This window comes from Phascolarctos cinereus, unplaced genomic scaffold, assembly GCF_003287225.1.
Source record: "Phascolarctos cinereus isolate Bilbo 61053 unplaced genomic scaffold, phaCin_HiC Scaffold_5;HRSCAF=322, whole genome shotgun sequence".
Classification (NCBI taxonomy): domain Eukaryota; kingdom Metazoa; phylum Chordata; class Mammalia; order Diprotodontia; family Phascolarctidae; genus Phascolarctos; species Phascolarctos cinereus.
The window spans coordinates 183,484,489-183,498,547 of record NW_027555958.1 but is presented as its reverse complement, the minus strand read 5'-3'; the positions used below and the strand labels follow the sequence as shown (position 1 = coordinate 183,498,547).

The window sequence follows — 14,059 nt, the reverse complement described above, 5'->3', positions numbered from 1 at the left end:
TGAAGGTCTTTCAATGCTAAAGTGAATTTTATATTTGATCCTGGATGCGATAAGGGAACCACTTGTGTTTAGTGAATGAGAGGAAGGGGTTGATAGTGACCCAATCAGATCTGTACTTTAGTAAGATTAATTTGACAGCTGATGGAGAAGGGACTGGAGTAAGAAGAGACTTAAGACAGAGACACCAACAAAAAGGTTATTGCAATAGTCCAGGCATGAGGTGATGAGAGCCTGCTCTGCGGTGGTGGCAGTGCCAGATGAGAGAAGGGGGCACACGCAAGAGATCTTACAAAGGGAAAATAGGCAGAACTTGACAACAGACTGGCTATGGAGAGCAAGAGAAAGCAAGGGGTTGAGGAACACTTGTTTGTGAGCCTAGGTAACTGGAAGGATGATGGTGTGCCCTTAACAGCAATAGGGAAGTCTGGAAGAGGGGAAGGTTTAGGGGCTAAGATGAGTTCATATTTGGACATGCTGAGTTTAAAATGGGACATCTAGTTTGAGATGTCCAATAAGTGGCTGGACACATACTATTGGAAGCCAGCAGAATGGTTAGGGCTCGATGAGTCGATCTGAGAATCAGCAGCATAGAGATGATCACTGAATCCAGGAGAGCTGATGAGATCACCTAGTGAAACAGTATAGATGGAGAAAAAGTCCCAGTACAAAGCCCCAGGGGACATCCACCTTTACTGGGTGTGGCCTGGATGAAGATACAGGAAAAGGAGACTGAGGAGTGGTCAGTCAGACTTTGGAAAAGAATCAGAGTACTGCCATGGAAGCTTAGAGAGAAGAAGGTGATCAACAGAGTCCAAGGCTGCAAAGGTCAAGAAGGATAAAAACTGAAAAAGACTATTAGATTTGGCAACTAAGAGACCAGTGGTTACTTTGGAAAGAACCATTTTGGTTGAATGACAAAACACTAGTCAGATTGTACAGAGTTAAAAGGGAATGGGGCCCCTAGGTGGCTCAGTGGATAGAGTGCCAGGCCTGGAATTAGGAAGATACACATTTGTAGTTCAAATCCAGTCTCCGACACTTACTAGCTGAGTCTGCCTTAGTTCCTCATCTGCAAAAGAAGCTGGAGGAAGAAATGGCAAACCATTCCAATATCTTTGCCAAGAAAAGCCCAAATGGCATTACAAAGAGTTGGATTCAACTGAAATGGCTCGGCAACAACAAAGGGAATAAAAGGAAAGGAAGTGGAGGCATTGATTATAAATGGTCTTCTAAAGGATTTTAGCCATGAAAGAAGAGATATGAGACCATAGCTGGTGGAGATGCATAGATCAAGTGAGTTTTTTTAGGACAGTGGAAACATGAGCATGCTTGTAATTAATAATAGCCAGCATTTATATAGCACCTACTATGCCAGGCACTGTGCTAAGTGCTTTACAATTATTATCTCATTTGATCCTCACAACAACCTACCTGAGAGGTAGGTGCTATTACTATCCCAATTTTATAGCTGAGGAAACTGAGACAGAGGTTAAATAACTTGGCCACAGTCACACAGCTGATAAGAGTTTTAGGCCAGAATTGAACTTAGCTCTTCCAGCCAGCGCTCTCTACAATGACCCACTTAGCTACCTCTTAGAGCAGTAGGGAATCAGCCTGTTTGTTGACAAGGAGAGATTGAAGCTAAGTGAGGTAGCAGAAGTGGTCTAGAAGCCAGTCGCTGCAGAATATGGGATAGGATAGGATAGGATGGGACGGGATGGGATGGGATGGGACGGGATGGGGGGATGGGATGGGACGGGACGGGACGGGACGGGATGGGGGGATGGGATGGGATGGGATTACTTCTGCATGTAGAGGAGCTCATCTTTGCAAGGAGAAGGGCCATCTCATCATGACAGACAAAGATGACAGAAAGTGACATAAGGCATCTGACAGATATGAGATGAAGAGAGGAGAAGAGGGAGTTCTTGTGAAATGGCCTCCATTTTTTCAATAAAATATAAGGCAAAGTTCTAAGTAGAGAGGGCCAGGGCAAGGCAGCCAAGGAGGTTTGAAAAGGGACAGAAAAGTGTAGAAATCGCTGTAAGAGTGGTGAGTGGGATAGTGAGTTAATTAGGGAGATGGAAAAGGACTGCCTTGCCATATTGTGGTAAATTCTAGATCTAGGATCCATATGGATGAAATTATGCATCCTAGAGAACTGAAATAAGATCCTGTCACTTGCCCTGGAACACATGAATAACAATTATTTTTATATAGGAAGAAGGATGAGATACACATACATGTATATATTGGGTCATCTGGACCCATCCAGCTGTTGCTGGAGGGTAATACAGGCATACTTCAGCTAAAAATTGGTTCAACAAAAACATGATGTAAAGAGAATCAACATTTAGGGGCAATTAGCTCCACAGTAGAGAAGAGTAGGGCCAGAATGTCCCACGCAGGGACTGTCCTGAAAAAGAAGTTAAAGGATAGGGGAAGAGGAACAGGGGTTGATCTGGCCTACTCACTCTGGTCACGTAATTGCTGTGGCTTTTTGTAGACTTTAGTTATAAGGTTTTAACAAGATTATTATGAAAATGCAGGGGTATGAATATGTTTATTTGTTTTGCTCAATTATACTTATGACTCAATTACTCAAGCATAGTTATTACTCAGTTATACTTACATATTTATAACTATTGCATAAAACAATTATTGTTCAATTATGCTAAGAGGAAAGAGTTTCAATGTGGGGGGAAAGCTGGTGGGTAGTAATAGAGATGTAAAAATAAAAAGGGAAGAAAAGTGGGCAACAAATCTTTTTAAAAAATACACAGAAGAAAAAGAGAAGTTCAGAAAGAGACACAGAGAGGGGGATATTTTTTTCTACTTCATTCCTGTGTTAAATTGAAAATTCACTTTAAAAACCAACTGTACATAATGGAATTTAACAGTTTCGTGTATGATCCTTCTTTTTAATTTTTCATTGCATATCAAAATGTTTGTTAAGATCATAATTTTAAAAACAATATATTTTAAAATTATGAGAATAGGGGCAATGTTATAAAGGTTACTGCAATGGTACAAAAAATAGTAATAAGGGAAGGAAACAAACAGATTAGGCATCATGAAAAATGGTTTAATAAAACTGCGGTTTACTTTTTAATCTGATGACAATAGCTAGAAATAACCTATTTTCTTTTCTCCTTTCAAAACAGAGCTACATCTATGATGCTCTTTAAAAGTCTGCTTCTCAGAGTTTGTGGAACTCACACCTCAGCCCTCCCTGATTAATGTCCTCATTGGCTGTCTCTTAAGCTTCCATACAGGACAGATGGGTCCCCATTAGCTAATATCCCAGCAACCAGCCCTGTTCCTTCCAGGTGGTGCTGACGCAGCACAGACCCAAACGTCCTTCTCTGCAGGGGTTAGGGAGGTCACTTCTGTATCCATCTCCAACTTCTGACAACCTACAACTGTGAGTTTCTTCAGAGCCTCAGCTTTTCAAAGGGACCAATTGAGAACTATTCCCATGGGGGGCATATTGCCAAATGCAAACAAATATACAGAAAGAATTAAACGGGATGCTTTCCTTTTATAACTTAACCCCTTTCTTCAAAATAGCTGCCTGCCACAGAGACACCTGGCCCCTTTGAAATGCATTATGTTGGAAAGTTGTTTTGCAGAGAGGGGAATGCCCGGACTCCAACAATCACATCTTCAAAAAGGCCACCTGTAAAAGATAGAAACAAACCATAAAATATTTTACTTATAAATTTGACAATGTTTGAATGAACATTCAATCAAAGTCGGCTCCATCTGGTCAGCAAGGGTATACACTAAAGAAGGAAAAAATAAATAAACCTACACTTTAAGTGTTGTAGTTTTACAGTAACATCCAATTAGATAGAGCTTAATTAATGAACCACAAAGTAATTAAAATGATTAACATATCTTTTAAAGAAAATAAGGAGTTTTTTACTGACACTAAAGCTGTGCTCCCACCAAATAAAATTTTTCTACTGACTCATATGATTCTTCTGAATCTTTTGGAAATATCCATAGCTGTAGAAATGAATGAGGCAATTTCTAGTCCTCCTCACCAGTAAATTACATCCACCTAACTCAGTTCACCCTAATGTTTTTAATCATGTTTACTGTGCTTGTCAACAAGAACATCTTAAAATCAAGTGTTTATTAAATTTTTATTTCATTTATGGCCTCTACACAGGGCCATTTTCAAGTTATTTAACGAGGATCAGGTAGGATACTTTCTGAATTTCTAATGGTGTCAACAACCTGCCATAGCAGAGAAACAGAATTGTAAACATAATCTATTCAGCCACACAGATTTATGGGAAAACATGATTAGGCTATAAATTCAGACAGGGATAGAACCTGGAACTGTGATTTCATTGCTACAGTAAGCTTCCAGTGAGGAAACTAATTTTGCCAATGCAGGCTGGTGCCTTCTTTGCAAAACACAGCCTTAGAGAGTTGTCTAGAACAACACACAGCCTTAGAGAGTTGCCTAGAACAAAAACAGTCTTAGAGAGTTGCCTAGAACTAAACACAGCCTTAGAGAGTTGCCTAGAACTAAACACAACCTTAGAGAGTTGCCTAGAACTAAACACAGCCTTAGAGAGTTGCCTAGAACTAGACACAGCCTTAGAGAGTTGCCTAGAACAAAACACAGCCTTAGAGAGTCACCTAGAACTAAACACAGCCTTAGAGAGTTGCCTAGAACAACACACAGCCTTAGAGAGTTGCCTAGAACAAAAACAGTCTTAGAGACTTGCCTCAAACAACATACAACCTTACAGAGTTGTCTAGAACAAACACAGTCTTAAGGAGTCGCCTAGAACACTGAGAGGTTAAGTTACGTGTCCAGGGTCACACACCCAATATGGATTGAGACAGGACTCAAATCTAGGCTTTCTTGATTCCAAGGTTATCTCTTTAGGCATAATGCCATGCTGTAATTTCAGAAAGTATACCAACTGAATAGAAACAAAAATGGGGATTCAAGGCATGGTTCAATCAACCAACTAATGAAGAAGCATTAATTAAGTGCCTACTATATGCCAGGCATTCTGCTAGGCATTCAGGATACAGAGGCAAAAAGCAAAACAATGAGAAATAATTCCTGCTCTCAAGGAGTGTACATTCTATCAAGAGGCACAACATTTAAGTATATACAGAAAAAAAATCACATAGTTATATTAAAGTAATTAGAGACAACAGGCACTAGAATTGGGGCAATCAGGATAGACAGTATAAAAGGTGGTACTTCTGCTGCATCCTGAAGGAAGAGAGGGATTGCATGAAGAAGAGATGAGGAAGGAGTGCATTCTAGGCATGGGAAACAGACAGACATGTAAGATTTGGGGTGGGGTGGGGTGGGGATAGAAATAAAAACAATTCAACTGGTGAAGGAATCTGGAAAACCTATTAAAGCCAAAGGGAAACTCACAAAATAAATAAATCCACAGAAGCAGATGAGATCACCAAGCAGGACAGAAGAGATATCCATGGTAAGTGGCATGACCTGGATGAAGATCTGTTTTTTCTATTTTTAAAAAAGTTTTATTGCTGTTTTCTATTTGCACTGCAAACATTTATAGACCACTACTTCTTCATGAGAGGTCTCTTTTAACAAAGTAAAATAGTTAAGTAAAACTAATATTATAGCAACTTCTTCTGAAAGGGCATACAACTTTTAAACACTCCCATTTCTCTCTCTCTCTCTCTCTCTCTCTCTCTCTCTCTCTCTCTCTCTCTCCTCTCTCTCTCACCCTCACAACACACACACACACACACACACACACATCAATAGAATTTAAATGAATAGAAATGTATTTTCTCTGTCTCCCACCTCCCAACCTCACAAAAAATTTGGAAAAGAAAAAACAAAATTTCTTGTAACAAATATGCATGACTAAGTAAAAAAAATTCCTCAATGGCTGTATAAAAAATTGTGTATCCCTCAATCTGCACCCTAAGTCTATCACCTTGTCACTGATGTGAATAGCATGTTTCATCACTGGTGGTCTACAATCATGAGTGGCCATTGTATTGATCAGGGTTCTAACAGTCTTTAAAGTTGTTTGCTTTTCAGTGTTGTTATGTATAAATTGTTCTCCTGGTTCTGTCCATTCATTTAATTCATCCATTTATAAAAGTCCTCAAAATTGTTCATTTTTATAATATTGACATTATAGGTATAAATTATTCTTCCATGCTGCATCAGTTCATATAAGTCTTTCAATGTCTTTTCAAAACCAGCTATTTCTTCATGTTTTTCTACACAATAGTAATTTATCACCTGTACTATGTTCTATTTTATATACTATATAATTATGTACAATAATTCATTTATCTCTTGCTCAATTTATGGATTTCCTATTCATTTCCAGCTTTTTTGTCACCATGAAAAGAGCTGCTATAAATATACATAAAGGGCCTTTTCCTTTGTCTTTGCTCTCTTTTGGACACAGGCCCAGCTGTGGCATAGCTGGGTCAAGGGGCACACACACTGTTAATAACTTTTTATGCACAATTCCAAATTGTTTTCCAGAATAGCTGGTGAGCCATTCATAGGCTGACTGGTCCAAAGTGCATCAATGAGCCTGTTTCCTCACGGCCTCCCTGTCATTGATCACTTTCCTTTTCTGTCATTTTTCCACTCTGATGGTTGTAAGGTTAAAAACCCTAGAAAACACAGGAATAAATAGGCATCTCCTTAAAATGATAAATAGTATAATAGCTAAAACCAAAAGTTATCATTACTTGTAATGGAAATAAAACTAGAATCTTTTCTAACAAATTGAGAGATGAAATCAAGATGTCCATTGTCACTACGTCGATTTGACATAGTACTAGAAATGATGGCTACAGCAATAAAACAAGAAAAAGAAATTGAAGGAATAACCATGAATAAAGAGTCAACCAAAAATTTAATTGCAACAACTAATAACTTTAGCAAAACTTCCAGGATGTAAAATGAATGATCAGTATTTCTTAATAATACCAATAAAACTCAGCAGGAAGAAATAGAAACATTCTGCTGAAAATGACTATAGAATGTATAAAATACTTGGGATCCTTCAGCTTCAAAAGGGGAACAACAATAGCTATAATACTTTCCTTACAAGATTTTTGTGAAAGATAGTCTCTTGTAAAGTGCAAGATGCTATATAAACGTTAGCTCTTAGTATTGCTGTTATTATCAGCATTTTAGTATTGTTATAGTAGTGCTACAGGTCAGTCTCCATTTGGGAATTTCTATAATTCTAGGATGGAATTCTGGAGGAGGCAGAAGGATGCACTCACAAGTGGGGAGAAGGAAATGGAGCAGGACGTGCTTTTTGTAGCAGGCAGCACTTGAGCTGAGCTTCAAAAGGAGCTAGAGATGAGGCAGGAAGGAGAGCATTTCAAGCATGGGGTTCACTGCTCCCAAGGCATGCTGAAAATCATTACATTACAGAAGAATAACACCACCTTACAATGGTATCATGCTTTGTAATTTCCTGAGTATTTCTTACCAATCTAATTTGAGTGTCACAGCCACTTTAAGGGAGACAGACAGAGAAAGACATGGAGGGAGAGAAGGAAGGAAGGAAAAAAGTAAAGAAAGGACAGAGGGAGGGAGGAAGGAAGGAAGGGAGGGAGGGAGGAGGGAATTACTAAGCACTTACTATGTGCCAGGCACTGTGGGAATACAAAATAAACAAAAAGAGAAACAATCTCTACCCTCAAGGAGCTAGCATTCTTTTAGGGGAAGGTAACACAGAAAGGGGAGCTAAAAAGGGAAAGGTGCTAGATGGGATATAATAGGATTTCTATTCCTAAGAGAAAAGTTAGAAAAAGCAGATAATATTCTAGAAACTGAGAGATCTTTGGTCTTGGTTTGTAACCTACCATGAGAATTTTTTTTTTCTTTTGAACAAACCTTGCTGGAAGCTCGACCCTAGAGGTGAAAACAGTCTCCATTTCAAAGCTGCAAAAGGCTGGCTGTGATTTAATTACATAACTATGAATAAGAAAAAATGCAGGCTCTAGAAAGAACTCTTTGAAAAGTTGATCCAACAAGTCTTTTCTCACTTATAATTTCTATGATTCAGCAATCCCAGTACATTACGTATGTATGTTTTTTTTTTTAGGATGTAATAATAAGAAACCATAATCATCCCTGGGAACAGGTAACCATCCATTGCATTTGGGCTTCTTTTTATTTAAAACGCTATGAGTTAACACATTTTAAATGCTGATTTTGTATTCCCTAGCTCTTATCCATGACAGGAAAAATTGCCTTCCCTGACTGCCATTTATTTTAAGAGAAGATAATTTGATTTTGTTCCACTGCACCGAGAAAAATCTCTGCATTTCATCTTTCCAGCTTTACTCTCCAAAGTAAACATTTCAAGGCACTTGAAAATGTAAGAATATAGCTGCAGATTTTTAGGCTTTGTTGCTACTGAAATATATGGTCACCAAGGTTTGCAAAGATGCCAAGTGAACTAACCCAGCATGGCAGCTGTGCCAAAGTGAAAAGTTGGAAATATCTAGATTCCAATTCCATCTCAGACACTATGTGACCTTCGGTAAGTCATTCAGTCAGACTCTTTGAGCCTTAGTTTCTTCATCTGTAAAATGGGAATAATAGCACCATCTACCTGACAGCATTGTTTGTGAGAATCAGATGAGACAAAATATATGTCAAATGCTTGGCAAACCTTAAAGCACTATATAAACATGAGCTGCTATTCTTAAAATTATTCTTGTTTCTTCCCATCTAATAATCAGGTGAGTTCAGATAGAAACAGTCTGTACTTGGGATGCAGGTGGATCAAGTGACTGCTTTTTATAACCGAATGGAAATGCTGAAAAGTAAAGCTCAAACTTTTACAGGTTCCCAGAAAGCATCTTCGGGACAAACACAGATACAACAAGAAGACAAGAAAGATACGCACAAAATGAGCTCCATCTCGTGCCCACGTTGTTTGCTTTTCTGTTTTGGTTTGGTTTTTTTATTCCTTAAGCTAGGTCCCTACATTTTGAGAGCTTTTCATTTCTGCATAGTCCAGAGGTTATTATTAAACATTTATTATAACTATGTGCATCAGCATCTTCTTATTCTTAACACTTTATTTTTTTCCTTTTTTCTTTTAGACAAATGCTAAAACTTAAATATAATAAGAAAAGAAAAAGAAACATTATAAACTTAAATAGTCTTATCACTTTAATGGAATTCAGATAGGAATAGGCCTGGTACTGGTTAGTATCTGCCCAACATTTTTAATGTTCTATGGATTATGTGGGGGGGGCAGCTAGGCGGTGCAGTGCATAGAATGCTGGGCCTCAGTCAGGAAGACTCATCTTCCGGAGTTGAAATTTGGCCTCGCTGTGTGATCCTGGCCAAGTCACTTAACCCTGTTTGCCTCAGTTTCCTCATCTGTAAAATGAGCTGGAGAAGGAAATGGCAAATCACTGCCAAGTGGTTTCCTTCCCAAAAAAAAAAAACCCAAATGGGATCACAGAGAGTTGGACATGACTGAAAAACAACAACAACAATGGACTATTTGCATGGATGGAGAAAATAACTGGTTTTATGGTCAAATAAAAGAATCACTAATAATAACCATCAGCATATATATGGTGCTTTAAAGTTCTGCAAAGTGCTGTGATTTCATTTGATCCTCACAACAACTTTGTGAGTGAGGTGCTATTCAGTATCCACATTTTACAGATGAGGAAACTAAGTATGAGAGAAGTTAAATGACTTGCCCAGGGGCCCACAGCAAGGTAGTCAAATCTTAACTGACTTTAAGCCCAGTGCTTTTCCCACCGCCCCAAGGCTGACTAAACATAAGGTTTAAGTCATCATTAAAAGCAGCCTTCTTCCATCACGGCATATAAAAATAATAATAACAATAATGGCGATGATGATGTTGATATATTTGTGCCTAAAATTCCGCAAAATGCTTTATTTTTTTTTTACCTTCTCTCATTTGGCAAACAATAATAGGGCTGATATAGTGAAACTAAAAGCTGTGCTTTGAAAATTCCAGCATATACGTTTAACATTTGAAACACCCTGAAAGTCCTTTAATATCAATAGTCATAAACTTGTATGATTTAACTTCTACTTAATAATCTTTTGAAATTTCAATGGAAAGAACTCCTTTGCTGCCAAAGTCGACTGCACCAGATAACATTAGCATCTTCTGCAAAGGCACAGAAACACCTCAGTATGTGCTATACAAACTAGATAAGATTATAATGCATTGAAAAATATGAGTTTCATAAGTTTCAGGGGTGGGTGGAAAGGGCGTTTTAGAGATAGACAGCAAGGTTTCTTTATAATGGCACTGTGTACTTAAAATCTTGAAAAAATTTTTAAAAATCCACGACATTGTGATATTCATATTCATCTACTGAAAGCAGTTGCAAATTACATATGAAGATTGATCTAACTTGGAATCAGATTGCCTTTTTCTAAGAAAAAACTGCAGTGCACCTGCCTGAAAATCCAGTTGGGGTGCCAAGATTTCACATCCAAAACAGTGCTCTCTGTTTCGTCTTTTTTAAAAATAACTTTGTAGGTATATGCAATGGAATGACTGCTATGCAATACTGCTATAAAAAAGTATTAGGAAATAGAGTAAACAATAAAACGAAGACATGATATAGAACAGTAGAAAGAGTGTTAGACTTGGAAACAGGGGAGACAGGTTCAAGTCCCAGCCTTGACACTTAATTGTGTGATAAAGGGAAGTGACTTAAGTTTTTGGAGCCTCAGTTTCCACATCTGTAAAACAGGGATAATAATACCTGTACTACCAACTTCTATCCCCCCAGTTCCAGAAAGGGAAAGCAAGGCATAAGGGACAGAGGGCCATCTTCAGAGTGATGAGAACCTGGGTTCAAATCCCATCTTTGATCAGGACTGACTGTGAACCTGGGTAAGTCACTTAACTCTCACTGCCCTGAGGAAAACTGGCACTAATCTACATTGGAATTTTCTCTTTGGGACTCTGGTTTTTGCCAATGAAATCACATGCCTGGTCCCACCCAAATAATAATTTATACTAGTAGTATATACTTCACAGGCTAGTAGTGAGGGCTAGGGGAGATAATGTATATAAGATGCTTTGGCATCATAAAATGTCAGCATTTTCATTATTATCAAAAAAATTGTCAATTTAATTCAACAAGCATTTACTACATGACTGCTATGTGCCTGGTACTGTCCTAGGTACTAGTATTTGAAGATAAAATCAAACAGATTCTTTCATTGACTTTCTCTCTCTGTTCTTGGCAGAAATGTCAAGGCCTAACTATGGAATAAAGCACACGCTTATATGACACAGTCACTGTGTTGATTCTGCTAGAATTTGTTGTAAGAGAGACTTCTGCTGGGGCGGAAAGGTCCAAGTAGAAAAGTATTCAAAAAATTATAATGATGAAAAAAAATCTCCAAAACTTTCAAAAACTACATGGAATGCAAAGGCATAGAGACACACGATAGGATGATGAGCGGGTAAGACACTCTGGCTGAAACCAGAGTGTTTAAATTGGACTAAAATGTAAGAAGTCAAGTTTCTGGCCAAGATGGCTGCCTGAACGGAAGGCAAACCATCAGGCTCCCATAAACCTATTCCAGTAAAACCTTGAAGTTCATATCTGACCCATTAATGATCAAGAAATCCAATGAGGAACCACAGTGAATTATTTCTTCCACCCCAGAACTACACAAAAAAGTCAGCCAGAAGTCTGCAATCAATAGGAATGGGGATTTTATTTGCCAATAAAATTAGCCCCAATGCTGGGGATTCCCACAGTGAACAGAGATGGCCAGCGGCATGTTTAGCCTGCAAGGCTCTGTGTCCAGAGGCATCCCCCAACAAAGCTACAGGGTGACCAGAAATTCCTCAAGGTGGTCAGAGAGCAATAGGGTGAGCACCTTGGAAGGCCCAGGGTGCAAGAGACTGCAGTGACCAGCTGGCTCAGACTAGGACATCCCAGGCCCAGGGGCACTAAGTTATTCACTCCTAAAGATAGAAATGACTGACTGTAACAACCAAAAGCAAATACCCAAAGGGAAAAAAAAGGGATTTTTCATAAGGACTACATAGGAATACTAAAAAGAAATGATGCTATGTAAAAAAAGAGTCACTGTAATATTTTTCAAAATGAACAACAGGAGAACAGAAGGACATTTAGAAGGAAGTACAAACAGGACAGTTTTGAAAGTAACATATAGAATTAATTACATAACTAAAAAAAAACACCAAAAAGTATGAAAAGAAAATTCATGGTTTCACATATAATGCTCTTTTTTGTTTTCTGCTCTGAATATGGTAATGTTTTGAGGGAGTTTTTTTTACATTTAACTTTAGAATAAAAATTTTAAGTGTCACATAGCATTCATTATATTTTAAAAAATCAAACTGTATGAAATAGAAACTCCTTGTTTCATATAGAGTCCTCTTTTTTCCTTTTGCTATGTATATGAAACTACCCTTTTTTGGTGTTTAAGTTCATCATAAAGCAAGAAATTTTCCAAAGTTAAAAAGGACTGATGCAGAATAAAGTAAGCAGAATAAAAGAACAATATGCACACACAATGACAACTATGAAAACGAAACATCGCAAAAAGGTGGCCAGACTCAGTGCCATATCCAATCTTGGTTTGGAGTACAGGGGATAGAACACACCTCCCTCCTTTTCGTGGATGGAGGGAAGGGAGGGAAAGTTATAATGTGACAAACACTATCAGCTGCAATAGTTTTATTTGTTGTGTTTCTTTGCCACAAGAGAGGATTTAATCATGTATGCAGTCATGGGGTTGTGGGTCTGTGGTGGTTTAGATAAGGAAATGACAGTGTGAAAAAGAATTAAAACTCATAAATAAAAATGAAAGAAGTCTGCCTATGTATATGGGATCAAGAATGCATAGACTAAGGAGTTTGTATTTTATCCTAAAGTCAACAGGGGACCTCCTCTATTTTGTTTTGAGGCTCTCCTCATGTCACAAAGCAGGGACCTTCCTCTACTTTATGTACTCCCTCCACAGGGATTTCCATTCATTACTGGAAGATGTGTTAGACTTGAGAGTTAGGATACACTAGGACTGCCAGACATGACTTCTAACTCCAAATCTGACACCTACTAGTTATATGACCCTGGGCAAATCACTTCTCTCAAGCTGGAGTTTCTCATCTTAATTGCAGGGTTATTATAAGTAAAGTACTTTGCAAAACTCAAGACATTATAGAAACAGGAGGTATGATTAAAACACAGGCCTTTTATTCTGTTGAGATCAAATATTTCCTTTGGTTAGGGACAGAAGAAATAGATTACCAGGCCACAACCATGAGCCCAGAATTGTTGGCTTCCTTCAAGTCTCAGCTAAAATCCCACCTTCTGGGGCAGTTAGGTGGCACAGTGGATAGAGCACCAGCCCTGGATTCAGGAGGACCTGAGTTCAAATCTGGCCTCAGACACATAACACTTACTAGCTGTGTGACCCTGGGCAAGTCACTTAACCAACCCCATTGCCTAGCCAAAACAACAAAAAATAAAATAAAATAAAATCCCACCTTGTGCAAGAAGTCCTTCCTGATCCCCCTTAATGCTAATGTCTTTCCTCTGTTGATTACCTTTAACCTTTCCTATATATAAACAGTCTGTATCTAGTTATATGCATGTTGTCTCTCCCATTAGAATGTGAGCTTCTTGAGGGCAAGCTCCTTGCCTTTATGTGTATCCCCAATGATTAGCATAGTGACTGGCACATAGTAGGCACTTAATAACTGCTTGTTGACTAAGGGGTAATTTCTGATATTATTATTATAACATTTATATGGGGAAGGCAATGGACTCTAACATATTATAGCCTTCTGGATCAGTCTGTACCCAATAAAGATGGCTAGTATATGGAAACCTTCCTACCCACAAAAGGGAAAGACAAGGAAAAGAGATCAAAGGAGACAACTTGAGGTGGGAGACTTTGCCAAGAAAAGTAGGAAAACATATGAGTACCATAACAATGATGAGCAGCAATCCTCTGGAGTGCTGACAGCCCTCCCTCCCTCTCCAATTCTGAGAA

The 14,059-nt window shown here is 38.4% G+C and overlaps 1 protein-coding gene across 2 annotated transcripts in view; it reads right to left on the bottom strand.

Annotated features, from left to right (window-relative positions):
* Positions 1-3,064: 3,064 nt before the first annotated feature.
* Positions 3,065-14,059, bottom strand: part of UBE3D (ubiquitin protein ligase E3D) — a 200,386-nt gene continuing 189,391 nt past the window's right edge. For both annotated transcript variants that reach the window (XM_020969935.2, XM_078155270.1), the window contains one exon: positions 3,065-3,679. In XM_020969935.2, the coding sequence (XP_020825594.1) occupies positions 3,659-3,679 (21 nt within the window). In that variant the 3' untranslated portion in view covers positions 3,065-3,658. The remainder of the gene's footprint in view (positions 3,680-14,059) is intronic.